General features: G+C 66.3%; 1 protein-coding gene and 1 long non-coding RNA gene across 2 annotated transcripts; one reads left to right on the top strand and one right to left on the bottom strand.

The window, feature by feature from the left end:
• Nucleotides 1-5,136: 5,136 nt before the first annotated feature.
• Tmprss9 (transmembrane serine protease 9) lies at nucleotides 5,137-27,308 on the top strand. Its single transcript, XM_071604197.1, has 18 exons — nucleotides 5,137-5,275; nucleotides 7,078-7,205; nucleotides 7,759-7,826; nucleotides 7,899-8,071; nucleotides 9,872-9,919; nucleotides 11,236-11,349; nucleotides 13,085-13,256; nucleotides 14,136-14,410; nucleotides 15,935-16,071; nucleotides 16,677-16,995; nucleotides 18,359-18,530; nucleotides 20,416-20,687; nucleotides 21,290-21,426; nucleotides 22,786-23,188; nucleotides 25,458-25,629; nucleotides 26,196-26,461; nucleotides 26,547-26,683; nucleotides 27,002-27,308. Exons 1-18 carry the CDS (start codon nucleotides 5,137-5,139, stop codon nucleotides 27,161-27,163), a joined length of 3,294 nt encoding a protein of 1,097 aa, XP_071460298.1. The 3' UTR covers nucleotides 27,164-27,308.
• On the bottom strand, nucleotides 23,502-27,061 carry LOC139702658 (uncharacterized). The gene is made up of 2 exons (XR_011705219.1): nucleotides 26,882-27,061; nucleotides 23,502-25,757 (listed from the first exon to the last, which is right to left on the bottom strand). It is a non-coding gene; the product is annotated as an uncharacterized lncRNA (long non-coding RNA).
• Nucleotides 27,309-27,447: the final 139 nt, after the last annotated feature.

Raw genomic sequence — 27,447 nt, 5'->3', positions numbered from 1 at the left:
GGGTCAAGACCAGGCTCCCAGACCAGGCTCAGCACCTGTGGGGCGGCTGCATCCAGTCTGCGCCAGCTTTTGTTTTGCTTTATTTGTTTTTTGTCCTGGGGACTGAACCCTCGGAGCCACCTCCACAGCCCTCTTTAACACTTTGAGTGGCTCAGGGTTTTGCTAAGTTGCTGAGGCTGGGCTTGACCTTGCGATCCTCCTGTGTCAGCCTCTCCGGTGGCTGGGATGGCAGGCGTGCGTGCTGGTGCCTGGCAGCTGCCCACTTTCACGAGGAAGCCTGGTGGGAACGCTGCATGCCCACTTGGTGGCACATTGGCTGGGCTGCTGGTGTCCTACGTGTGGCGGTCAGAGTCGCGTGGAGACCCTGTGACCAGAGCTGAAGATGGTTACCCTTGGCATAGATGTCTGCTGACCCCAGCCCCAGAAACCCTGCGGCTGCCGGCCTTGGTGATGGACAGGGTGGAGGGGCGGAGGAGAGGGCGCCATGGGCTTGGGCGGCCGGGCGCGCAGAGGCGTGGACTCTGGGAACGTGTGATTCCAGATGGACCGTGTCCGGGCACGACCGTCAGGAGTTAAGGGCTTCTTTCCCTTCCCCAGTCCCAGCTGGAGGTGACGCGACGCTTCGGTTCACTTATGTGTTGGAAACTGGTGCTGAGGGTCCCCGCCCTCGGCCCTGAGCCGCCCGCCGGCCCTCAGGGGCTTTCTGAGTCAGCACCTTCGTGCAGACGGTCGTCCTGTGCACCCTGGGCTGTGGGTCACCTGGTGTGGGCGGGAGGGTCAGGAGCCGTGGGCAGGAGCCTTCTATGCAAAACTGAGCGTCCTCTAGCCGCAAAGCCCGGCCCGGGCACTGACCCAGGAGGTGGTGTGCGTCCTGCCCGCCCTGGCTCCTCCTGGACCCGCCCCTCCCCAGCCCAGCAGCCCAGCGCCCCGGAACCTTCTAGAGCCCTCGTCCCCTCCCTGCCCCTTTCGGGCTGGACGGGCAGTAGTGAGGCGTCCCCCAGAGAACCCCAGTGGGGTGCAGGGCCGTGGCTCCCGGGGTCCGTTCCCGGCCTGAGGGTGGTGGGCAGCGTCCCCGCCTCCACCTCTCCAGGCCGGGGGCCCCCAGTCGTGACACCCCATACGTCCCCAGTGTGGCTCAGGCCCAGGGGACAGTGTCGCCCTGTGAAAAGTCCCTGGCCCAGCTGGGTGCCGGGCGGCCGCACCCGCCATCCCGTGACTCAGGAGGCCGAGGCAGGAGGACGGCAGGTGTGAAGCCAGCCTGGGCCACTTAGGAAACATCTGTCCCCAAAGATAAGAAGAGGGAGGGAGGGAGGGAGCCGGTCCGCCGAGCCCCTCCCAGGCGCCCACAGTCTGGCTCCGGCAGCCTCCCCGCCGCCCAGGTCAGGGCTCTGCGCACAGGTGAGGCGGGGGCTCTCCCGGGGCCACTGTGCGTCCCGCCTGCCCGCTGCCCGCCGGGGGCAGCGTCCCCCACATCCCGGGCGCGAGTACCGGAGGGGGCGGCTGAATCAATGGCGCGTCTGTTCCCTGCTGAATGGGAGCGGCGTCCATTCTGTGGCCAGCGAGGTGACGACAGGACGGTCCAGAGAACACAGGTGTCCTCAGAGCGCCCGGGCGGGGAGGGCCGCGTCGGGTGGCGGTGAGCACCGCCGGGAACTCGAGCTCCCAGCCCCAACCCCACGGGGATCCTGGGGCCTTTGTCCCTGAGACAGCCCCTCAAGGCCCTCAGAGACCCGGCCCCTGTGAGAGCCCCCTGCAGGGTGAGGTGAAGGCCAGGGGCGTGCCCCTTCTCCCTGCCCTCACGTCCACCCTGGGACGAGGTCCCCGACGCAGGAGCAATCGAAGGGACAGCCCCCCACAGCGCCTCAGCGCCTGTGGGCCCCCCAGCAGCCCCACGAATGCCAACTGGACACTCACACCTCGTGCAGTGCCCACCCCGTGAGGATGTGTCCCCTGGGCGGCTCGGGGACATGTTCCGAGATTCCAGCCACCCGAGGTCGCCGATGGGGGAGGGGCCGGGCTCCCGCGGCCTGTGGGCTGCGGGCCTGGGCTGTGCAGGGCGGGCCCGCTGCCCAGGGCCCCGGGACAGAGTTGGCCATTTGGGTACCAGGGACGGAACCAGGGCTCTCGGCCACGGAGCACGCCGTCCCCGCCCTTTTTATGTTGTCTTTTGAGTCGGGTCTCGCTGCGTTGTGTAGAGGTCCGCGGCACGGCTGAGGCTGGCTTTGAACTCGCGATCCTCCGGCCTCGGCCTCCCGAGATGCTGGGGTGACAGGAGTGGCCGCTGCGCCTGGCTGCCCGTCGTGTCTTAGAGACCTTGGTGGGACACCCAGAATGTTTTCTGACCACACAACTGGGCCCCGGCTCCCAGGATGGACACACGGATTTACCGTCCAGGGCCACAGCGGCTTCGACGGGTACCAGGCCTCCCAGGGGCCCGGGGCGCCTCTGTGGGTCCCATCGGGGAAGCAGAATGGGCTTGCTCCCTGGGTTCTGGGGTGTCGCAGGCCAGGAGAGGACTGTCCCGCCACGGGCAGGGCCAGCTGGGGCAGGCACTGGGCCCCACCCACAGGCCTCACCCTCGTGCTGGACAGGGACCGTCTGGGCGAGGGGCACAGGTGGGCAGGATCTGGTGAGTGGACGAGGACGGGGCGGCCAACACTGGCGAGGCCCCGTCCCAGGCTCCCGACCCGCCCAGCAGACCCAGGGCTCCGCACAGCGGCCTGGCCAGCAGGGAGCGCCGGGCCCGGGGGGAGCCGGAGGCCAGGGCTGCCAGTGCTGACCCTCGGGGCCTCACTGGTCCTCCCCGCCCGCCTGCCCACTGAAGGCCGCCCCTGCCTGAAGATTTTCTTTCCTCTCCTTTGTTCTCAGGGCGGGGTGGAGCCCCGGCCTGGTGCCTGCTGGCCAGGCGCTGACCACTGGGCCACCCAGCATCACTCCTTTCCTTGCCTTTGGTCAGGGTCTGCGTGGCCGGTCTGCAATCCTGGCTCAGGCGAATCCCCGCCTCTGAGTATCTGGAACTGAGAGAAAGAAAGGGTTAGAAAGCAGGACTCTTGTGATGGCTCCGATTCTTCATTCTCTAAAAACCAGGGGACACTCTCTCTTCTCTGATTGAAGTGCTACCCGATTCTAGAACTGAAAATAAAGCCAATCAAACTCTTTAAAAAAATCTTTATTTTTCATTTTTACGTGGTGCTGAGAGTGGAACCCAGTGCCTCCCACGTGCTAGGCACGCGCTCTGCCCCTGACCCCAGCCCCGCCCTAAACTCTTTCAAACAAAATACAGATACCAGATTGAGTGGTCACGCCGGTCATCCCAGTGACCCAGGAGGCTGAGGCAGGAGGATGGGAAGTTTGAGAGGCCAGCCTCAGCAACTTAGCAAGACCCTGTCTCAAAAAATGGAAATGGAAGGGGGTGTGTCTCGGGTGCAGAGCTCCCCGGGGTCGCCCCAGGGCTGAATGCACGACAGGAAAGGAGGGCAGGCGGGCGCCCCCCAGGAGTCGGGGAAAGCACAGGTGACACTCCCCTCGATGTCACGGTCTCTGGGGTCGGGCATCTGGCTGAGCTGGGCCCTCTGCTCAGGTCCTCTGTGGGGTCATCGGAGGCTGGACTCGGTTCCTTGGGGTTGGTGGACTGAGGCTCGGTTCCTTTCTGGCTGTGACGGTGGCCCCCTGGGCAGCATGCCACACGGCTTCCTGACCCCACGGGCCACCAGCGTCGTCGAGGCAGCTCGAGGGGCCAGGCTGGACGCTGCTTTCCTGTGGCTCTGCCTGGCCTCGGAGGGGAGGGACTCACCCCGGTCCTCCAGGCAGAGGTGCTGGCCCTGGCCGTGGCCTGAGACTGGCCGCCTCATCAGCTCTCGGTGCGGCCAGCAAGCTCAGGCCCCGTCCCAGCTGGCCCGGCGCCCATGCTGGTGGCCGGACGCTCACCCGGGGAAAGCCACAGCCCGCGAGAATCGGCTCCTTCCTCCCACCAGAGAGCCCGTCGCTGGGCAGTGGGGGCCGCGGAGACCCGCGGGGGGGAGGTGACTGGGGCGGGAGGGGGCGCAGGACTGAGGGCGGCCGGGGAGTCTGCAAAGCAGCAAAGAAGGCTGATGGGGGGCGAGTGGAGGGGACCCAGGGAGGTGGCGTTGGGGACAAGGGGGACGCAGGGAGACGGATGAGGAGGACGCTGGATCTTGGTCCCCGGGGAATCTCAGAAAGGTGGGACGGCGTGCCCCAAATTCCACTGTGGGGAGCCACCACAGGGACAGAGGGAGGAGGGGACCCTCTGGGGACACAGGGCTGTCTGCAGAGGTGGCTGCAGGTCAGGTGCTGGATGCAGAGTCCACTCTGAACACAGAGCAATGGGCGTCACTGGTCCAGGGACAGAGTCTGGCTACAAATCCTTCCCCGGGCCTCCCTTTCCCAGGCCTCCCTTCCTGAGCCTCCCCTCCCCGAGCCTCCCCTCCGAGCCTCCCTTCCAAAGACACGGCTGGAACCCCCTGCCAGGATCCCGGGCTGGACTTGTGCAGCAGGAATGACTAGGTCACCATGGGTGCTGTGGCCCCCTTGCTCTCTGCTGTGGCCCCTCAGAGGACCAGGCACAGCGAGGGTGCTCACACAGCCCGGGGTCACATCAAGGGAGAGTTCAGGGCACAGGGACAGCAAGCGCCCAGGGACGAGGAGGCCGCCCTCCTTGCATCAGCTCATCCGTCCTGTGACGGGCTGAAAGTCCCCCTGCTCCTCCCAGGGCCTGTGGACGTGGCACCCCCAGGGCAGAGGGCTCTGAGGTGGGATCGGGGGAGGCCCTGGGCTGGGGTCACCCAGGGTCACCTCAGGGTCCTCATGGGAGGAGGCAGGAGGGTGAGAGTCAGGAGCCGGGGGACGCTGGGCTGCTGGCCCTGGAGCTGAGGAGGGGACGGGACGACCCTGGGGGGGGGCAGACTGTTTCAGACTCCTGGAGTCTGTCACTGTGAGACGGCCAGTCGGTGTCCCTCAGAGCCACTGAGTTCCTGCAGGGAACACACAGGCCCTCCCCCAGAGGGTGCCCTGGCTGCCCTGGGCGGGGGCTCTGCTCGGAGAGGGAAGCGGCTGAGCTCTGACGGGGTCTCTTCCTGCGGCATCCAGGTCGCGTCCGTCCGTCCGTCCGTCTTTGCCATGGAGCCTGCGGCTGACTTGCAGCTGGTGCCTGGGGCAGCGGAGGACGCGCGGGCTCGGGACTCCGCGGGCTGCCGGGCCGCGATTGCCGCGGTGGCGGCCACCAGCCTGCTTGCTGTCGCCCTGGGAGCCCTTCTGGGTGAGTGGCGGGGGCTGGCCGGGCTCACAGAGCCAGGGACCCTCAGGAGCCCCGCCGTCTCCGGGAGTCCCTGCCCCCCCCAGGATCGAGGCTGAGCCGCCCAGCGTGGGTGGGGGCTGACCCTTGGGCCAGTCAGGGCAGCTCTGAGGACCACTCAGGGCAGCACAGGGCTCCTCTCGGGGCCGATGGGGGGCCTGAGATCTGCGTCCCCAGCTGGGGCTGGGTCTCCCGGGGGGGGAGGTGGGGAGGCGCCAACAGGTCCCAACAGGGTGGTCCACCAGACACCAGGCTCAAAGCTGCAGGGACCTGGGTGGGCGTGACACGGGCCACGCCTTCCCCTGCTGGTGGCTCTCACCCTGCCTGTCCTGGGGTCCCTGAGGGGCAGAGCCAGAGCAGAGAGCTCGCGAGAACGTCCCCACGTGTGCCAGGCCCGTGTGGGGCGGAGCTTGCTGTCCCCCGGGGAGGCCCCAGTGGCACGGGCTGCCTGGTGGGAGGGACAGTGTACCCAAGATGCAGTTCCCCAGTCCCTCCAGCCACGTCCTGCTGCCCAGGGGCCGCCTGTGGCTCAGGGGCCACCACTGGACAGGGCGATCTGGGACATTCTGTCGGAAGGGGGCAGCGTGTGGCCGGCGCGTGATGAGGTCTGGGTTGTGCGGAGGTGAGACCGTCATGTTTCTTCCGTATGTCGATGAAGACAAATAGCAGTTTGGGGAACTTCTCTGGCATGGCAGGATGGTGACCTGCCACAGTGACCCTGTGCCTGTCCCTCCACATGTTTGTCTGAACTGGGGGCAGCGGCTACACCTGCCATCCCTGTGGTTTTGAGAGGCTGAGGCAGGAGGATCCCAAGTTCGAGGCCAGCCTCAGTGACTTAGGAAGGCCCTGGACAACTCAGCGAGACCCTGTCTCCAAATAAGCCTCGGAGGGCTGGGAGGTGGCTCAGTGGTCAGCGCCTGGCTCCAGCCCCAGCTTGGGACGCCCCCTCCCCGGCGTCCCACAGGGGCCCCCTACTGGCCACCGTGCCAAGTGCAACACACTCTGGACCGTGTGTAGTGCGTGTGTGGTGCATGTGTGTGAACGCGTGTGCAAGGATGTGGGTGTGCACACATGTGCATGTGTGTGGACTGCAGGGGTGTGCATTCGGGGAGAGAGTTCCTCACCTGCGTCCAAGAGGCAGCCGCGCTTTGGGCCGCAGTCCCTGGGTCACTCCCGGGACTTCCTGGACGCTCACTGGGGACACTGGACACTTGACGTGGTGTCCTTGGCCCCTCCCTGACGGCTCAGGAGCCCTGGCCAGGCGGGAAGAGCTCGGCCAAGGACCGGGACCCTCGGGGTCACTTCTGCACCTTCCTGAGCCTGGGTCACGGGGGGTCACGGTCACAGCGGGTTGTCCTGTCTGCGCTGCCCGCGGGGCAAGCCTCCTCCCTGTGGCTGCCAGGGCCAGACGCCCCAGGAGCCCCTGAGACGGGGGGGCGGGCAGAGGGGACGCCATGCTGCCCCGTGGTTGCGGCTGTGACCGGCCAGGCTGCTGTGGAGGCCCCCAGTCCCCGTGGGAGGTGCCTCCTGGCCTCTGGTGGCCGTCGTCCGTTCTTGTCCCCGGTCCTGCTCTTTGGGCCCAGTGACTCCCACGGGTAGGACCCAGGTGTTCCTGGAGGCTCCCGGGGACAGTGGCTCGCTCAGGCCCTCGGGAGGCGGTGGGGACTCTTGCAGTCTCCTGGGAACTTTCCCGGGGCCTTGCCCTGTGCCCAGGGGACCTGAGGGCCTGGCCGTGGGCGGCTCTCACGGGCTCTGGGCTGCCGCAGCCCTCCTCTCCACACAGGGCGTCCAGGTGGAGCACAGCGCCGAGCTGCGGGGCATCCGCTACGCCAGCTCCCTGCTGCGGGAGGACTCCGACTACTACCGCACGCTCACGCCCGCGCTGCAGGCCCTGGTGAGGGCGGGAGGGAGGCTGGGGCTGGGAGGCCAGGGGCTGTGCCCTGGGTGGGCGAGGTGGGTCCCGAGGTGGAGGAGTCTGAGCCACTGAGCCCGGCAGGGGGCGGCAGGAGAGGCTGCAGGTCCTCCACGTCTAGCCCCCGAGCCCGGCCGGGCTCCCAGGAAGGTCCCTGGCGCCCGGTGCAGCTCGGGGACGGGGGCTCACTGCCCACTCGGCTCCGCCCCCGCCCGGCGCACACAGGCAGTCCGCACAGGAATGTCCCGGGCGGGATTCAGGGTCCCCCTGCGCCTGCCGCTGCTCACTGGGTGCCAGGCCGGCAGGTCCCTCCTCGCCGGCTCTGGCTGAGGACGCCGCAGGAGGACGGGCGGCGCTGTGTGCCCTTCATTTTCAGGGGACACTTGTTCTGTCTGCACCTCCACTTGGTGGCTCCCTGGCCTTGCGGCCCCCTGAGCTTCGGGGCGAGGCTTGCTGCTTGGCCGTCCCTGCGGGGAGGGGCCGGGCCCACCCTGTCCTCTTGCTGGGCCTCACCTGGTGGCCTCCCTCTCTGCAGTTCGTGAGCAGCTTCCGGGAGACGGAGCTGGAGGCCGTCTGCACGGGCTGCACGGTGCTCAGCTACCGGTGAGTCCTCCTCCGAGGGGAGGGGCCCTGGTGGACAGCCGGAGACCCCTCAGGGCCTGTCCCCACCCTCAGGGACGGGAACGCCAGCGTCCTGGTGCGCTTTCGGCTGCACTTCCTGCGCGCGCTCCGGCCACCCGGCCTGGACCTGGAGGAGGAGCTGCTCCGGCAGGGCCTGCGGGCCAGCCTGCGGGGTCGCGGGGTCCCCCTGGCCGCCTACGGCACCATCGTGTCGGCAGAGCTCACGGGTGAGTGGAGCTGGGGACCAGCCGCTCTCCAGCGGGCAGGACCGCCGGCCAGCTGTGCTCGGGTCAGAGCCACGGCTCCCCTTCCCACGTCCCTGCTGCCCTGGGTCACCTCCCAGGTTGAAGGGACACTCCAGACGCAGCAGCGGCAGGCCTCAGGTTTGCCCTGGGAGCACCGTGGGACTCTGACCCACCCCGTCAGTCACCTCTGCGTCCAGAGGGTCCACACTGTATGTGCTGCCCGCCAGGCCGCCCTGGAGTAGCCACCGTGGTCTGCAGGCTGACCGCCGAGGGGTGGCCGTGCCTGCCGTCACGTGGGGCACGGCTGTGCACACCTGTCACCTGCTACCCGGGAGGCCAAGGCCAGAGGGTTGTTTGGGCCCAGGAGCCCGTGACCAGCCGGGCAGCACGGAGACCTGTCTCTTCCTACATAAGGGAAGCGCTTGTGTTGACTCATTTCACTGGAGCCAAGGTGCCGGCCAGTCCCCCGCAGGGTGCGACTGCAGCGCTCTTTCTGGTGTGTGTGGCCCAGGAAGGGCCCAGGATGGACCGCTGGGCACACCCCTGCCTCGTTTTCTTTATTTAGAGACGGGGTCGGGCTAAGCTGCTTAGCACTCACTGAGTTGCTGAGGCTGGCCTCGAACTTGCCAGCCTCCTGCCTCAGCCTCCTGAGCCACTGGGACTCCCGGCGTGGCCATGCCCAGCCCCACCAGGACGCCGTAGGTGTGCGTCACCACGCTTGGTGTCCTTGTTCCGTTTTGTGATCCGCCTTTCATGGAGCTGGGTGACCCCAGGGCCTGGCAGGTGCAGGCTGAGCTCTACGCTGAGCCACTCCGGCTAGTTCCTGTCCATTTCCCAGCTGCATGTCGCGGGTGAGTGCGGGGGGAAGGCCTCCTACGTACCGGTCATCTGGCTCCAGGCGTCCACTGGGCTCTGGGACCGTGCCTCCCAGGGAGAAGGATCCTACTGCACAAAACAGGGATGGGCGTGGCCGTGTGTCAATAAAACTTTATTGACCATCACAAGCGGGGGGCGGGGCGGGGCCCACCCTGGCCACAGAAATAGGGGCAGACTCAGCACTCGAAAGCCACAGGGTGGGGACGGTCTCTCTGGAGAGTGGACTGGGAGCCATTCCGGCTGCTGAAGGTCAGATTTGTCAGTTGCTGTCCAGGACCTCCGCGGTCCCCTCTGGCTATCCCAACGCGCTGTCCAGGCTGGAGTGACCACACTGCAGCACCGTCCATCAGGACTCTCCTCCGTGGCAGAAATGTTCCCTCTGCCCCGTCCATAAGGCAGCTGCCAGCGCTGGTGGCTGTTGACGAGCTCCCAGGCGGGGGCTGGGCACAGCTGCTGCCCCTGACCCGAGTGGGCAGCTGACCTTCAGGGTGACCTTCAGTGTGAGTTCGCAGGGACACCAAAGAAAACACAGACGGCCTTACCCAGCCCCAGGCGGCTCCTCCACCCTGGTCTCAGGCTCCGAGGGGCCGGGAGAGCGCGGTCATGGGGGACCCTCGTTCTTGGAAAGTTCCATCTAAAAGAGGCCAGGAGGGCAGGGTCACAAGGACAGTGAGTGTGACTCAACCCGGGGTGACTCGACATCGGAAGACACGCCCTCAGCTCCTGGACCAGGCCATGGTCAGGGCCTCGGGGCCTCTCGCGGCAGGACGGAGGGCGCGGGCCTCAGAGCGGCCCCCGCGTGGCAGGGGGCAGGCTGGAGGGGCAGCTCCCGGGCCCTCGGCCACCGCGCAGGGCCACTAAGGGAGCCCGCGGCCCAGCCAGCGCCTGTCCTCTGCTCTTCCTCAGGCAGCCGCGGGGGACCTGGGACAGCCACCGAAAGAGACTTAAAGTCAGGTAGGCGCCACGGTCAGCCCCTCCGAGTCCACGGTGGCACCCTGTCCTGGGTGGCTCCTGCGGGAGGCTCCAGAGGGCCCTGAGGACCGGCCGTGCCGCGCTGGCCGTGCGGAGGTGTCCACACGCGGGAACCAGTTTAAAAGGGGCCGGGGTCACGAAGCTCCCCACGTGGCCTGCCCGGCCTCCGCCCCTGCCCAGGTGCATCCTCCGTCGGGGCCGGGTGGACCCTGGGGACCCTGGGCCATGCCTGGGGACATCCATGGCTGTCAGCAGTGGGGAGCTCCTGGCCAGAGAGGTGGAGACCAGGGACACGGCCCAGCACCCTGCAGGGCCCAGGACACCCCCGGAGGTGGACCGCTCTGGGTCGCAGCACCCAGGTGTGGAAACCCTGCGCTGTCTGAGGACACCCGCCTGCTGGCCCCAGGCCAGGCGCACCCGGGCCTCGCCCCACTCAGCACTGGGCCTCAGGGGGCCGGTGATCGCGGGGCACAGGGCTTCTGGGGGGCCAGGGATCCCTGACCCAGAGGTCTCACCAGGTGGCTCTGTCCCCAGGGAGGCTGAGCCACACCTGGGGACATGATAGCATCACATCTGGGGTGTCCTGGCCGTGTGTCCTGGCAGGACACACCCCAGGGAAGGACCACGGCCACAGAGCCCAGGGTGGTGGCCCTGGATGTCCGGGAGCAGCCCCTGTGAAGAGTCCCGCCGTGGGCATCGTCCACGGGAGGACAGGCCAGCTCAGCAAGCTGGGGTGGAGGCTTTGGTTTCTGGGGTGCGCCTGCGCCCCCCTGGCCTGGCCCCACAGAGGTGTGGGCTGTGCCCAGGGCCTTGCTGTCCTGACCCCCCGTGGGAGACCTGGGCTCGGGAGCCGGCTCCGCCCTGCTCCCCCCTCGGCCCTGGGGGGATTTGTTGTTGACCCGTGGTCTCAGCCCCACGGGCCGAGGCTGGGCCTGGCATTCACCATGTCACCGTGGCCAGCAGCCACCTCAGCCACGTCACCTCCTAGCCACGCCCTTGCTGAGGCCAGGGGGCGCCTGCCCAGGGCCTTCCTGCCCATGAGGAGGCAGCTGGCCGTGGGTACTGCCCCCGGCCCGGTGGCCAGCACTCAGGACGCCTGTCACGGAGACCACAAAAATCACAAACAAGAAATAGCTTATGGGGGGACGGGACCACACTGCCGGTCGCGTCCCTGTCCTCTTTCTAAGAGGGTCACTGGCTGTCCAGAGAGGCCGAGAGCTCAGAGGCGTCTCCTCGGTGGCGGCCCCAGCTGGCCAGCTCTGGGCGAGGCTGGGAACTGGGTCCTTCTCTGCCCTCAGGCCACTGCCCGGGGAGCTCCTTCTCCTGCCAGAGCCAGCAGTGTGTGGACACAGTGAACCCCGAGTGTGACGACAGGGTGGACTGCGCGGACGGGTCCGACGAGGCACACTGCGGTCAGTCCGGCCGGGCTCCAGGGCACGTCCCCGTCGCAGGGCCCACGGCCGACTCTGCGTCCACAGCGCACACGGCACAGGGGCACCCAGCAAGGGAGGGAGGGGGCCCGGGCCCGGGGGGGTCCTGGACAAACTGTGGGAGCCTGAAGGCCAGCAGCTGGACTCGGGAGAATGTGACGCGCAGCCGACATTTTCCTAGCAGACGTAGCCCATGCAGAAAGGTAAGAAAGGGGACAGGGACACTGCACGGGGCGCCCGGGCGTCGTGGGGCCAGGGTTGCCCAGGGAGGTGCGACAGGCGCAGTGGGAAGAGCCTCGCTCGTCACCGTCACCGTCACCGTCACCGTGGCATGAGGCCCAACCGAGCTCCTGCTGCAGGTGGCCGGGTGGGCATTTGCCTACAGATGACGAGACGTGGCTTGGGGAAGGGACACGGGTCGACCCAGAGCCCTGCCCTGTTTCACGACTCCTCAGACGCACGGCCGGAGCAGCGTCACACAACACGGTCCCTAATCTTGACACCATGCGGGGGCGGGACCTTCCCGGGTGCCTGGAGGGACTTCAGGCGTTTGGTGAGGACAGTAACAGGTGGCCCTGGGCCGGCTCGGAGTGGGGCACCTGCCAGCGTGTGTGAGGCCCTGGGCTCCTTCCTGACCCCTCCATAAATTTTTTTAAAACCCTGGACCCTGTGAGCTGGGCGCAGTGGCCACTCGTGTCATGCCAGCGGCGGGGAGGCTGAGGCAGGAGGATGGCAGTTCAGAGCCAGCCTCAGCCAGAGCGAGGCGCCAAGCAGCCAGAGAGACCCTGTCTCTAATAAGGTGCCACCCAGGGCTGGGGTGGCCCGGTGGCTGAGTGGCCCTGAGATCCGTTCCTGGGACCAAAACAAACACTTGGTCCTGGTGGAGCTCTGGGAGGAGGGGCCCGAGGCTGCCCGGCCGTGGGGCAGCGGTCAGGGGAACGGCCCTCGGCCATTGCACCTGTGGACCCTGCGCTGGGTACTGTTGGCCACAGTGGGGGGTCCCCGAGGCCCCCTCAGGTTCCGTGAGCCCCAGCAGGTCCTGCAGCCACAGGGGACCCAGGAAGCCGCCGGGCTCCCTGGCCCTCCCCACAGCGGACAGGAAGGCGGGGGCCGAGGCGGCAGTGGGAGGGCCCGAGCCGGCCAGCGGCACCTCTTGAGCCTGTGACGAGTGTCCACACACACCAAGGCTGCAGCGAGGGCCGTCGTCTGGCCCAGGAGTCCAGGGCTTCTGCTGGCCACTCACAGAGGCCAGGCCTGCCCGGCGGGTCGTGGCGTGTGGGGCGTGGGCCGCAGTCTGCAGGCGGCCTGGCTCCGAGGCCCCTCCCCTGCCCCTGTCCCCTGGTGCCCTTTCTGTGAGGACCGGGCGGCTTCTCCGGCCCCACCCGCACTGACCCCATTTGCCAATGCGGCCACCCTCGCGGCGCTGGGCTCAGGGTCCAACCAGGGCCGACCCGAGTCTCACTGGCCCTGCCAGGGCAGGACCTGGGGGCCACAGGGCGGTGCCGGTCACCCTCAGCGCTGGGCGGGGAGGTGGCAGAGGGTCCCACCTGTCCCCACTCCTGGCACCGACAGAAGGCACCGAGCAGTGCCGGCCGTGGGGACCCACCCGACACTTCCCCTCCAAGGGCCTGTGCCCTGTGCAGGGGGGGACACCGCGTCCTGGGCTCGGGCACAGGAGTGACGGGCGCTGGCCCGCGTGGCCGCCTGTGTCTTGCAGACTGCGGGCTGCAGCCGGGCTGGAGGTCAGCGGGCAGGATCGTGGGCGGCGTGGAGGCCGCCCCCGGGGAGTTCCCCTGGCAAGCCAGCCTGCGCGAGGACCAGGAGCATTTCTGCGGAGCCACCGTCATCGGGGCCAGGTGGCTGGTGTCTGCCGCCCACTGCTTCAACGAGTGAGCCCTGCCCCCTCCAGAGTTGCCATGTCTCTGGGCTGGGCCTCTGTGCCCTCCAACCAGTCCTGCCCCTGGCTCACCTGGCTCTGCGGCTGGGAGGCCCTGGGCGTCCTGAGAGCGTGTGGGCGGTCCCCGTGCATGTGTGTGCGTGTGTGTGGGAGGGTCCCGCGTGCGCTCGTGTGTGTGTGTGTGTGTGTGTGTGTGTGTGTGTGTGTGTCGGGCGGGGCCTGTGTGTCCTCAGCTCTGTCCTGTCCTCCTGAGGCGCTGCCGGGTCCTGCCCTGCCCGGGAGGCTCTGTGGGAGGTGGCGCTCGCCGTGGTGTCTGCGGTGCCTTCCGGGGGCTGCTGTGGACCAGGCCGGCCCGAGGCCAGGTGCTGCCAGGTCCCCTGGTCCCCTGGGTGCTCCCCGGACGCAGGACTGCTGGGCTGCATGGCCGCTGGCTCTTGCAGCCCCAGGAAGGCCCGACTGCCCACGTGCCACCGGCGCCCTCAGTCTCCGAGCCGTGGGCAGCGGCCTCCTGGTGGCTCCCCTGCGTCCCTCTCAGGATGAGCGCGATGGTGGATGTCTGACCCCTGTGGACTTGGCTGCATTCACTTTGGTTTGTGTGCCCACGTGCGTGTGTGTGTGTGTGCATGGGGGTGGTACCGGGACTTGACCCTGCTGTTCCACTGGGCCACACTCCTGGCCCTTTTTAGTTTTTCTATTTTGAGACAGGGCCTCCATAAGTTGCTGAGGCTGGCCTTGAACTTGAGAGCCTCCTGCCTCAGCCTCCCAGGCGCTGGACAACAGGCTGGCCACCGCGCCCAGCCATCGGGACAGCTCCCCCTGAGCCTGTGTGGGGTCCTGTCCTTGGTGCGCTGATCAGGCTTTGTCTCTGCAGATTCCAGGACCCGTCCCAGTGGGTGGCCTTCACGGGCACCACCCACCTCAGTGGTTCGGAGGCCAGCGCCGTGCGCTCCCGGGTGGTCCGGATCGCCAAGCACCCCTCCTACAACCCGGACACGGCCGACTTCGACGTGGCGGTGCTGGAGCTGGCCCGGGCCCTGCCCCTGGGCAGGTACATCCAGCCCGTGTGCCTCCCGGCCCCCACCCACGTCTTCCCGCCAGGCAGGAAGTGTCTCATCTCGGGCTGGGGCTACCTCAAGGAGGACTTCCGTAAGCACCTGTGAGGGTCCTGCGGGCGGGAGGGCAGGCGGGCGGCCACCAGCCTCGGCCTGGGCCAGCAAGCCGGGCACTGCTGTCCTCGCCTCCCGAGGCTCTGCCTTTGCAGACTCCGAGTGACTAGTGGGACTTCCGGGGTCAGCCACAGACTCCGCCCGCCGGGGGCGAGCCGGGGCGGACCCCCACCAGCCCGGCCTCCCCCAGGGGGCACCCCAGCCTCGCATATTTGATTTTAAGGCCAGCAGAGTCTTGTGGGTGGCTGAGGGCCTCTCTGATTTGCTGGGGCCGGCCTTAGCCTTCAAGCCTCCTGCCTCAACCTCCCAAGGGCTGGGAGACGGGCGTGGCCGCTGGCTCAACTGCCGGCTGCTCAGGTTCCGGCAGAGCCCAGCAGGGCGCGCGGGGGGCTTTGCTGGGAACACCTGCCTGTCCTGGGGCTCATCCCCCAGGGACAGGCCTTCCCGCTAGGCCACCGGCCGAGGCCACCTGGTGCCTTCTGGCTCTGGGTCCTGGTGATTCACGATGGGGAGTGCCCCATGGCGCTGGGGGGCGTCCAGGGTCCTGGAGAGCAGCCTCCATGAACCTCAGGGAGGCCCGGCACTGGGTCGGGGAGCTGCCACGGGGTGCGGGGACGTGCGGCCAGGCAGGGCCTCCTGGTGGGCCACCGTGGGCAGCAGGTGCCCTGAAGCCCCCAGCAGGCCCCGGGCGGCTGCCGGTGGCGAGGGCTTGGGGGGCCTGACTGGAGCCAGGCCTCCAGGCCGAGTGGACGGCAGAACAAAAGGGCAAGTCCGAGGCCTGGGGCGCCTCCGGAGAGCCGCTGGCCAGGGCAGTGGCCCAGGAGCCCGGAGCTGAGGCTGCGCGTCATTTCACTTTAATGCATTGAAACCTCCATTTAAACACTGCAGGTGGCCTGTGGCTGCTGCCTTGGGGACAGGTCCAGGGACACAAGACCAGGGCCTCCCACAACCCAGAAAAGCCAGGCAGGACGGGTGGGGGCCGGGCAGGGGTCCCGGGAGGGTCCCTGGGTGAGAAGCCGGAGAGCAGGCCGGCCGACCTGAGGACCAGCACCCGGGCCGAGCAGCCCAGGCCGGAGCCGTGGAGGACAGCCAACTGCATGGCGGGGCGGGTCTCGGCAGGGTGGGAACAGAGACCCAGGGAGCAGGGAAGACATGACAGTGAGGTGCCAGGCAGGACCGGGGCCACCAGCATCTGAGGGGGCGGGTGCTGGGCAGAGCGAGGGGTCGCGCAGACGGGACCAACAGCGGCCTGAAAGGGGGAGCCGAGGTCCCCAGGAGGAGGCTGGAGGCAGAGCCGATGGGGAGGGAGGAGCACCCGACCTGTCCAGGGGGAGAGGGGCCTCTCGGCGCAGCTACCTGTGGCTGGTCTTAGCCGGGTGCTCCCGGATGCCCCACTGACACCGGGAAACAGGCTTGGAGAGGAGCCGGTCTTCAGCCTCCTGGCTCGGGGTGGCTGCTGGGGCACCAGAGCTCTCAGCTTGCTTTTCTCTCCCCATCGGGGCAGTGGTCAAGCCAGAGGTGCTGCAGAAAGCCACTGTGGAGCTGCTGGACCAGGCCCTGTGTGCTGGCCTGTACGGCCCCTCACTCACCGACAGGATGGTGTGTGCCGGCTACCTGGACGGGAAGGTGGACTCCTGTCAGGTGAGCTCCCAGGTTCTGCCCATCCCCTTCCCAGGGAAAAGTGTGAGGGGACAGGAGCTTGTCTGGAGGCCCCCGGTGGACGGTCCTGTGGGGAGTCACTGTCAACCTGGTGGGGATGAGCGTCCTTGGTGCTGGCTGTCACTGGGCAACACACTGCCGAGCTCATCGAGTGCGTGCCCAAGGCGTTGACGCAGCCGTGACCCACGCCCTCATGCTGCCCAAGGCCCTCCGCCCCCATGGACACCTGTTCCCTGGGAGCCTCTCCCCCCGCGTCCAGCTCTCCTGAGCTGTGTGGCCCAGGGCCCTCGAGTCGATGCTCAGCACAGCTGTGGAGCCTGTCCCCGCGTCTGCTCCCATCCCTGAGGGGTGGAGAAGGAAGGCAGCTGTGGCCCCCAGGTCCCCGTGGTGGCTGCGCTAAGAAGGAGCAACAGAGCTGCTCAGAGGCCCGGGCAGGAGGAAGGCAAGGTCCAGGCCAGGCCTCCAAGGAAGGCTGAGCAAGATCTCAGGAGGCCTGTGTGCTGGGCTCCCTGGACCCTGCAGCTGGGCTTGTGGCCTGACTGCCTCCGGGAGCCCAGTCCGTGCTGAGGTGTGCCTCCGTCTCCTAGGGTGACTCGGGAGGGCCCCTGGTCTGTGAGGAGCCCTCCGGCAGGTTCTTTCTGGCTGGCATCGTGAGCTGGGGCATCGGCTGTGCAGAAGCAGGGCGTCCCGGGGTCTACGCCCGGGTCACACGGCTGCGGGACTGGATCCTGCAGGCAACCTCCACGGCCAGCAAGCCACCAGCCCCGGTTGTGGCTTCTGTCCCCACCGCCCCCAGCACTGCCTGGCTGACCAGCCCTGAGAGCCCTACGGTTGACACTCCCGCCCAGCCCATGCAGGCCACCAGCCCTGCACCCCTGGGCTCCTTCATGGCTCCTAAACCACAAGGTAACTCCCAGGCAGAGCCGCAGGCCAAAGTCGGCTGCTATGCAGGGCTGGACTGGCTGGTACTGGCTTTCTGAAGCGCCCAGTGGGAAGGAGATGGGGACCGATTACTGATGTCTGCCATGTGCATAGGAAATTTGGCAGGTTGGTTATCCTCCAATTTTACATTGAAACTTTTTATTTATTTCTTTATTGTTTTTTGGTACCAGGGATTGAACTCGGGGCACTTGGTCACTGAGTCACATCCCCAGCCCTATTTTGTATTTTATTTAGGGTCTCACTGAGTTGCTCAGGACCTTGCTGTTGCAGAGGCTGGCTCTGAACTTCTGTCTCAGCCTCCTGAGCTGCTGGGATGAGAGGCGTGTGCAGTGCACCGGCTCCTGTAGATTTTGTAACCAGTTTTCTGATGTAAACTATGCAGTTCACTCTTTCAAAGTGTGTAGTTCAGTGGCTATTGGTACATTCGCAGAGTTGTGCAGCCATAAGCACTAGTTCCAGAATATTCCAACAACTCAAAAGGAAGCCCACCCCATGAGCAGGCCCCCACCCCCCCAGCTCTGCACCCACAGTTGCACATCCTGTCTGGACTCTCCTGTCACTGGTCACACGCTGTGGCCTTGTGTGTCTGACTCTCACCAAGCACAAGGTCCTCAGGTACCTCCACACTGCAGCTGTGTCACCTTGCTCCTGCCCGTGAGGGTTGCTCCAGATGTGGGTCCCTGTATCATTCAGAGACACCTGGACTGTTCCTCGGGGACAGGATGGGAGGGCGTGCCTTAGCTCCTGGGGGTGTATGTGTAGGAGTGGGATTGCTCTGTTGCACGGTGACTCCTGTGTAAGACGTGAGGACCCCTCACTGAGGCTTCTCCTCACTGAGACCTCGTTCTTTGATGACAACCGTGTTGGGCCCCTGGGAGGACACATCGTACCTGGAGGGCCAGAAGCCTGGGTGCAGAGGCCCACAAAGGCCCCCTGACAGACACTGCCCAGGACTAGGTCCAGCCTTAGCTGACCATGTGCTGACCTGCTAGGCCTCTGAGCCCATGACACCCATGCTGCATCTCACCGTCACCTGCACCTTGTCCCCAGATCCCAGAGAACCATCTCCACTATCTCTGAGCGCCCTGGGCCCCCAATGTGTAGCCTGCTCTGTGGCCATGCGCCTGGTGCCTGGGAAGCCCACGGGGCTGTCACCACCTGCTGCCCAACCCCAGGCAGGACACCTGGGGCCTCCACAGCGTACTTTGCAGAATAGGGTGACTCAGCCAGACGGCCGCACTCAGGCATCCCAGGGCCCTGCACGCCTAGGGTGCTGTGTCCGCAGTGGACAAGGGCACTCGGACCCCTCTCTCTTGTCTCCTGGCAGAGTGCGGGGCCCGGCCTGCGATGGAGAAGCCCACCCGAATTGTGGGTGGGCTTGGGGCTGCGTCTGGGGAGGTGCCCTGGCAGGTCAGCCTCAAGGAAGGTCCAAGGCACTTCTGCGGAGCCACCGTGGTGGGTGACCGCTGGCTGCTGTCAGCTGCCCACTGCTTCAACCAGTAAGGCCCCGGGATCGCCCACCCCCGATCTGACCCTCAGCATTCAGTGCCTACCACCGAGTGCGCACGCGCAAGCCGCGTCTGAATGCTCGGGGCACCTGGGCCGGAGGACTCAGGGCCTGTGGGGACGGGAGGAGGGCGCCTTCCCCACTTGGCGGTCAGCCAGACAGCCGTCCATCTGTGACCCTCATAAAGCCACAGGGCTCTTCGTGATGTAGAGAGCTAAGCCCCAGCGCCTCACTCCTGGCCCAAGCTCCCTGGTGGGGGGCTGTTTGTCCAGCCGCCCTGAGGCCCAGCATGCGAGCCCATCCTTAGCCCCACCCCTCCGCCCTGCCCTCCCTATCCATAGCCCTCCCCCACCTCCCCTGTCCTCCCTACCCTTAGCCCCTCCCCTCTACCCATGGCTCCTCCCCTCCATTCTCCCTACCGGTAGCCCCACTCCCTCACCTACCCCTCCTCCTGCACTGCTCTTACCCATAGATCCTTCCCACCTACCCTCCCTACCCGTAGCCCCGCCCCTACCCTGCCCCACCCACTGTTCCTACCCAGCTCCTCCCTCCACCTCAGCCCCGCCCCTCCCCACCCATAGCTCCTCCCCTGCCCACTCTACCCACAGCCCTGCCCCCTCTACCCACAGCCCTGCCCCTCCCATAGCTCCTCCCCTGCCCACTCTACCCACAGCCCCGCCCCTCCCCACCCATAGCTCCTCCCCCGCCCACTCTACCCACAGCCCCGCCCCTCCCCACCCATAGCGCCTCCCCTGCCCACTCTACCCACAGCCCCGCCCCTCCCCACCCATAGCTCCTCCCCCGCCCACTCTACCCACAGCCCTGCCCCTCCCCACCCGTAGCGCCTCCCCTGCCCACTCTACCCACAGCCCTGCCCCTCCCATAGCGCCTCCCCTGCCCACTCTACCCACAGCCCCGCCCCTCCCCACCCATAGCTCCTCCCCTGCCCACTCTACCCACAGCCCCGCCCCTCCCCACCCATAGCGCCTCCCCTGCCCACTCTACCCACAGCCCCGCCCCTCCCCACCCATAGCGCCTCCCCTGCCCACTCTACCCACAGCCCCGCCCCTCCCCACCCATAGCGCCTCCCCTGCCCACTCTACCCACAGCCCCGCCCCTCCCATAGCTCCTCCCCTGCCCACTCTACCCACAGCCCCGCCCCTCCCCACCCATAGCGCCTCCCCTGCCCACTCTACCCACAGCCCCGCCCCTCCCCACCCATAGCGCCTCCCCTGCCCACTCTACCCACAGCCCTGCCCCTCCCCACCCATAGCGCCTCCCCTGCCCACTCTACCCACAGCCCCGCCCCTCCCATAGCTCCTCCCCTGCCCACTCTACCCACAGCCCCGCCCCTCCCCACCCATAGCGCCTCCCCTGCCCACTCTACCCACAGCCCCGCCCCTCCCCACCCATAGCACCTCCCCTGCCCACTCTACCCACAGCCCCGCCCCTCCCATAGCTCCTCCCCTGCCCACTCTACCCACAGCCCCGCCCCTCCCATAGGTCCTCCCCTGCCCACTCTACCCACAGCCCCGCCCCTCCCCACCCATAGCGCCTCCCCTGCCCACTCTACCCACAGCCCTGCCCCTCCCATAGCTCCTCCCCTGCACTCTGTACCCATAGCCCCGCCCCTCCCCACCCATAGCTCCTCCCCCACCCGCTCTACAGCCCCCCACACCCATGGCCCTCCCCCTCCACCCACCCCGCCTCCCTCACAATTTCTAGCCAGTCCCTCCCCTCCACCTCAATCCCTCCCCTCCCTATCCATAGCTCCTCCCTTGCCCTCCCTACCCTGCAGCCTCACACCCAACCCTACGCCCGTCCATCCCCATGGCCCGCTGTCCTCCAGTTGGGCGCATGGGGCCCCTGTCTCACAGCACCAAGGCCGAGCGCGTGCAGGCCCACCTGGGCACCGCATCACTCCTGGGCGTGGGCGGGAGCCCTGTGAAGCTTGGGCTGCGCAGGGTGGCACTGCATCCCCGGTACAATCCTGGCATCCTGGACTTCGACGTGGCGGTGCTGGAGCTGGCCAGCCCCCTGGTCTTCAACAAGTACATCCAGCCTGTCTGCCTCCCCCTGGCCATCCAGAAATTCCCTGTGGGCCGCAAGTGCGTGATCTCAGGCTGGGGTAACACGCAGGAAGGAAACGGTGAGTGCCAGCCCCCGGGGAAGATGGCCTTGTTCTCCAGGCCAGGCCCAGGCAGGGTGGGATCACCTCTCTTCCCTGCGCCCTGGGCTCTGCCTACTCAGAGGCCTGTGTCCACCCTCCGGCCCACCCCTGCTGGCTGCTTCTCTCCCTACACCTGGGGCCACGTGGGCATGCCTGTTTGTGGAGATTGACAGGCTCACAGTCCACAGCGTTCATGCGGGTGCCACAGTGGCCAAGCTGAGTGGTGGCAACAGAGGCCGCCTGGGCTACAGAGCAGAAAACACTTAGTCTCTAGCCCACTATGGAGGAGCTGTGCTGGCCACTGCCGCCCATTCAGAGCTCCTGCCCCGAGAGTCGGCGTGTCCTTCAGAACCCCAGGATGGCCTTCCCATTGGGGCAGAGTCAGAAGACCGGCCTGGGCTCTGAGCTGGGGGTCTGGATCTGCCTCCTCCTCCCACATGACTTTAAACCAACTGTGACGCTGTAGGCCCCATCTGTTCAACTGCAGCTTGGGGACAGCACCTCCGTCTCAGGCCGTCAGCACTAGGCCAGGCAGTTGGTGGCCACTCACTGAGTGGCGTTTGGACTCTCCTTCTCGGCAGCCACCAAGCCCGACACCCTGCAGAAGGCCTCCGTGGGCATCATCGACCAGAAGGCCTGCAGCGTGCTGTACAACTTCTCCCTCACCGACCGCATGCTCTGTGCAGGCTTTCTGGAGGGCAAAGTCGACTCCTGCCAGGTGAGTCAGGGGAGGTCTCGGGCCTGGGGGACAGGAGGAGGCTCTGCGCCTTCCCCACTTGGCGGACAGCCCGTCTGCCTCCCCCTGGCCATCCAGAAATTCCCTGTGGGGTCTGGACTAGGTGCCAGCCTACTGGTGCGGGGCTGGTGAAGCACTCAGCGCGATCTGCAAAGATGAAGCGAAGGGGTTTTCCGTGCAGGGAGCCTGGAGGCATTCCGGGTGCCCCTCGTAGGAGACTGGTTGGGCTGTGGGGTGTGGCTCAGTGGGAAGCACTTTCACAACATGTACCAGGCCCTGGGGTCCATCCCCGGGGCTGGACAAAGATGAGTCAACAAAGCAAAGAATGAAAAAAAGGGCAGGGCAGTGGTGCCCACCTGTGATCCCAGGGGCTGAGGCAGGAAGATTGTGAGTTCAAGGCCAGCCTCAGCAACTTAGCAAGGCCCTAAGCAACTTAGCAAGACCCCGTCTTAAAATAAAAAATAAAAGGGCTGGGGACGTGGCTCCGTTTGGTTAAGCACCCTGGGTTAGGCAGCCGTGTGGAAGTGTGGGCACCACCTGAAAGGGGAACCCAACCAGCCCTGAACCTGGGTCCAAGTCCGGCTCACTGTCTCCGTCGTGCCTGGCAGACTGCGGGGACTGACTGAGCACGCCAGGCAAGGGCTCTACTGCTGAGTGCACACCCGGCTCTTCCCCTCTATTTTTATTTGGGGTCAGGGTCTCACTCAGTTGCCCAGGTTGGCCTCCAACTTGAGGTCTTCCAGCTTCAGCCCCCTGAAGAGCTGGGATGACAGGCCTGTGCCCCTACACGGGTATCTGGCCCAACTTTTATCAGTGGTCACCCTGGACAAGTTACCTCTCTAGACCCCAGATTCTCATCTGATCATAGCAAAGCTCCTCTCCGAGAATCGCTGTGAGGACAGGCCTGCACGGTCATCTCCCACTTACCTTTATGTCTATAACTACAGAGTGAGTGCCACACAATACCGCATCTACCTAGTCTACATACAAATGGCCAGTTCACGTGGGGCAGGAGGCAGGAGGCCACCTTTGGCAGCCACAGTGCTGCCAGCCTCAGGCTCTTGGCGGCACAGTCCTGGGTGAGGCAGAGGGAGGGGCCGCAGCCAGGAGCAGGGGCTCATGGGCGGGGGGGGGGGGGGCATGGCTGTTCTTGTTTTTTTCTGGAGATTTCTGCAGTTTTTATTTCCACTGCAACAAAAGCAAGATGGATGCGGCCTGGAGAGGGCAGCAGACAGAGCCAGCTTGAGGGCACTCACCAGGCCCGGCTCTGCAGCCAGGTCTCCTGTGCCCAGGCAAGGCCCACCCCTCATTTGACGGATGCTGGTTGGTGCTCTCCTTTAGGGCGACTCCGGGGGACCCCTGGCCTGCGAGGAGGCCCCAGGTGTGTTTTACCTGGCAGGGATCGTGAGCTGGGGCGTTGGCTGTGCTCAGGCTCAGAAGCCCGGAGTGTACACGCGCATCACCAGGCTGAAGGGCTGGATCCTGGACACCATGTCCTCAGGCTCCCCGCCCAGGCCTCCCCCCACCACCTCGAGGACGCCGGTTACTTCCAGCTGCCTCCCCAGGACGACAGCCAGCCTCACAGTCCCAGGGGTCACCACCAGCAGACCCACCACCCCTGGGGCCAGCAGCAGGGCAACTGTCCAGCCTGCCGACATGACGGTGTCCGTCACAAGCTCAACTGCCCCGGGAAAGACACTGCCTGCAGACACCCCTGAGTCCACCACGCGCTCCCAACTGCCAGGTACAGGGAGCAGTGAGTCGGTGGGAGCTGCCCGAAGGGGACAGCCGGAGCCTGCAGCACAGCTGCTTCCTTCCGAGCCCCCCCTCCCTGTTTCTCCCGCAGTCCTGACTGCCCATGCACTGGGCCACGCTGCGCCCTGGCTGCGCTAACGGGCCTCTCTCCACACAGGGCCACACCTGTGCTCCTGGGGTTTTGTATCAACATAGGAATTCGGGGGACCTGACTCACTGTCAGGGCCTGGCCGACTAGTGGTCAATCAGCGACCCCTGGGTCACCCAACTTCTATTTCAAAAAGGAAGCTGCTCCAGGCCCCTGGGGTGTGCGCCAGGCTATAATGGGGAGGGACTTCCACATGGGGAGGCAATGGGGACCCCAGGACACAGCAGTTGACATCAGGCTAGGTGTGAGGGGAAGACAAGCAAAGTGGAGATGCGGGGGCGTGGGGCAGCTGCTGGCGGAGGTGTGGGCTGAAGGGGACACTTGCACTGGACCCAGGCTGCCAGGCGCAGCAAGCCTTGGCCACGCGTGGCCGGGAGAGACCACACCTTTGCCCTCTGCTCCGTGGCGGGCGCTGTCAGCAGAACCACAAGAAGCTGCAGTGTCGGGTCGGGAGTAAAGCCCCCAGCCTGGGGCTGCAAACGACCCAGGAGAAGCTGCCTCCTGCAGCGCTGTCCTGAGGGGCAACTGCACTGGGTGGCCCCGCTCAGCTAGTGAGCCCCACGTGGTTTGGGGGATGCTGGGGTGACCATCCACATGGGGCTGCGGTCCTGTCTGGGAGCCAGCTGGGGGACACTGTGCCCTCCTCATCTCCTGCCTCAGTTTGCCCAGAAGCCCCACTGCACCCTGCACCTGAGCTCCCTGGTCCCACTGTCACCACGGGCAACCGGGGGTCTCCCCATCCCCAGACCAGGCCTCCAGCCCTCCCCCAGCACTGCCCTCCCTCCAGCTCACGGGAGGCTGGGGAGGTCACTGCGAGGTCACTGCCTGTCAGGGCTGTCATGACGGGCCTGGGGGCAGGTGGCCCTTCACCCCACACGCATTTATACGGTACCCTGGACAAGTCCGATGGGGCCCACAAGGCCAGCAACACAGCCAGGGACATTAGGGTGGGCGCAGCGAGGGAGTCTCTAACCGGGGGTGGCTTGCCAGAGGGAGAGAGGCCCCTGCAGGCATGGAGGACATGGGGTGCTGTTGGTCAGAGCTCACCCGCTCAGAGCACATCAGTGTGGGTGGCCCTGGCCACAGCAGTCTGCCCTGCGAGGCAGAGCCAGGTCCTACCTCTGTGAAGACAAAGGACAGCGCAGTGTGGGTGGTCACAGCAGAGCCCTTATCGGAAGTTTGTGCCTGGGTGGACCAGGCTTTGGACAGCGCCATCTCGGCGAGTAAGAAGGCAGAGATGGCTTGGGGAAGGAGCATCTCTCACCCCCACACACTGGCCTCTTGGGGCCTGGGCACTGACCTAGCTAACCTTTGCCCTCTCACTAGCCACAGCCTGGGAGGTCCTAACTGGGGTCCCCAAAGGGGCAAGGAGCTCCCCTAAATGGAGACACGGCCCTCACAGTGCAGGCCACCTGCATTCCTAAGAAGAGGGGCAGTGCTTCCGTGGGGTCCCAGGCCTCCTGGGGCTGGGGTCTCCGGTGTCCGAGGCCGGCAGGGAGCACCGCAGCCAGCCCTGCAGTCTGCCCCTTCTTTCTGTGGGGGACGCCAGCCCTTCCTTTCCTGGCCACCTTTGTGTTTGCTGAGGCAGGGACAGGACTCTCCCCAAGCCTCCAGGGCAGGGTGGCCACCTGGGTGGTGGGAGAGGGCCAGGGAAGGGGGTCTTGCCAAGAGAAAGTGCCCTGCAGGAAGGTGGCTACTGGCCCAGGGGTGGTTCCCTGCAACCCCCCCAGAACCACCCTGTCCCGAGTGTGCACTTCATCAGGGATGTCATCCCCATGGGGATGGGGACGATCACAGCCTGGGGAAAGGATCCTGGCAAAGAAGGGTGCACAGGGCACCAGGAACCACAGGGCTGTCCCCCAGGGCAAGAGGGGACTCAGTTACCATGGGCTTGAGACACACACAGGTGGCCCCGGGATGGGCCCAGGAGGTGCTGCCCTACAGCTGAGCTAACCAGGAACACGACTTCAAACGTCATTAGAGAGGCCAGAGGGCTCCCTGCAGGACCAAGAGCCAGGCCTAGCCTCTTGGGGCAGCCGCCCACTGCCCACCCCTCTGCCCCAGAGGTGGCCCCAGTGGTCCCCTCACTGCTCACTTTGCCTCCCTGCAGGTTGCGGCCTGTCGCCTGCCAGAGCACTGGCCAGGATTGTGGGTGGCAGTGCCGCAGGTCGAGGTGAGTGGCCGTGGCAGGTGAGCCTGTGGCTGCGGCGCAGGGAGCACCGCTGTGGAGCCGTGCTGGTGGCAGAGAGGTGGCTGCTGTCGGCTGCACACTGCTTTGACGTGTGAGTCCGCGGCCCCGCACGCTGGCACTGTCCACACCACTGCCTCCCCTTCTGGGCCGGGATGCCTGCCTTGCCATGGGCCTCTGCTGGCCAGGTCACCACTCCCCAGGGCATCCGCTGGTCCACACCTGGCGAGGCAGAGCCCATGGGGAATGTCGCGCTCACTTCTTTCCCTCCCCTTCCACCTTAGTGCCCCTCCCCAAGAGGACCTCTCCCTGGCAGGGTGCTCAATGGAGTTGAATAGTGCTCCAGAGGGGACGCCCAGCTCAGGACACGCCCCCCCAAGGGACTTGGAGTCAGAGGGGACAAGCAGGCTGCGGCAGGGGACCTCATGGCCCCCACAAACCCCCTTCAGAGTACCATTTTGAAAATAGGTCCCCCCCGTGGTAGCAAACAGTGGCTGACCACATTCCGGGTGTGGGTTCCCCTTCACCTAAAAGGGAGGGAGCACCCTGGCCCCATTTCCAGAGGAACTGCCTTGGGCAGGTGTGGGGGCACGGGGACACCGCAGAGGCAGGGCTGTGCACCAAGATCTGGGCAGATGCCTATGCTGGTGCATCCCACAGCTATGGGGACCCCAAGCAGTGGGTGGCCTTCTTGGGCACGCCATTCCTGAGCGGCGCCGAGGGGCAGCTGGAGCGCGTGGCGCGCATCTACAAGCACCCCTTCTACAACCGCTACACGCTCGACTACGACGTGGCGCTGCTCGAGTTGGCCGGGCCAGTGCGCCGCAGCCGCCTGGTGCGGCCCATCTGCCTGCCAGAGCCCACACCGCGGCCCTCCGAGGGCACGCACTGCGTCATCACCGGCTGGGGCTCCGTGCGGGAGGGAGGTAGGCGCCGGGAACAGGGTGGCGGGGCGGGGGGCAGCCGGCCAGGCGCAGTCGGTCGGCCGACCCTCCCCCGCTCCCCTCCCAGGCTCTATGGCGAGGCAGCTGCAGAAGGCCGCTGTGCAGCTCCTCAGCGAGCAGACCTGCCGCCGCTTCTACCCGGTGCAGATCAGCAGCCGCATGCTGTGCGCTGGGTTCCCGCAGGGCGGAGTGGACAGCTGCTCGGTGAGCGCCCCAGGAGGGCGGTCCCACTGCCACCCCACTCCCGCATTCTTCTCCAGGGCCTTGACCACAAGGACGGGCAGGCAGGGCAGAGGCAGCTGTGAAAGGGCCCGTCCACAAACACCCGCCAACAGTACCAGTGGACTACCCTAGTGTGGAACCCATTTCCCCGATGAGTGAGGCTCTGAGGAAGCCACTCACTTGAAGTCATTCCTGTAGTGGTCAGTTGTTGAGGGGTGCCCAAGTCAGATGGGCCCTCCCATGGCCTAAGGGCAGAGAGGGGAGAGATTGGCCTGAGTAACCCTCTCTTCTCTCCCACAGGGTGATGCTGGGGGACCCCTGGCCTGCAGGGAGCCCTCTGGCCAATGGGTGCTAACTGGGGTCACCAGCTGGGGCTACGGCTGCGGTCGACCTCATTTCCCAGGTGTCTACACTCGAGTGGCTGCTGTGAGAGGCTGGATAGGACAAAACATCGAGGAGTGACCACCATGTGGCTGTCCAGGCCCAGGACGTTAGACAGGGAGGAGGAAACACTGTCCACCCAGTCTGCAGAGAGGATGCTGGGTGGTGGGCAGGCAGCGAAGGGTGGAAGGGTATGGGGAGCAGCTGGACTGTGTACTTTGTTCCAATAAACACAGCCTCTTGCCCCTGGCTCTGCACCTCCATGGCACAGCAAAAACCTCATCCCGTCCTTTCCCAATGGAAGGGAGGGAAATAAGCCCTAGAGAGAGGGGCAGCTCCCTTACCTGGCTGTGGGCCTCACCTGG

This window comes from Marmota flaviventris, chromosome 1 (genome assembly GCF_047511675.1).
Source record: "Marmota flaviventris isolate mMarFla1 chromosome 1, mMarFla1.hap1, whole genome shotgun sequence".
NCBI classification, from domain to species: Eukaryota; Metazoa; Chordata; class Mammalia; order Rodentia; family Sciuridae; genus Marmota; species Marmota flaviventris.
Note: the sequence above shows the minus strand (reverse complement) of the source record. Positions and strands in the feature narration are given on the sequence as shown.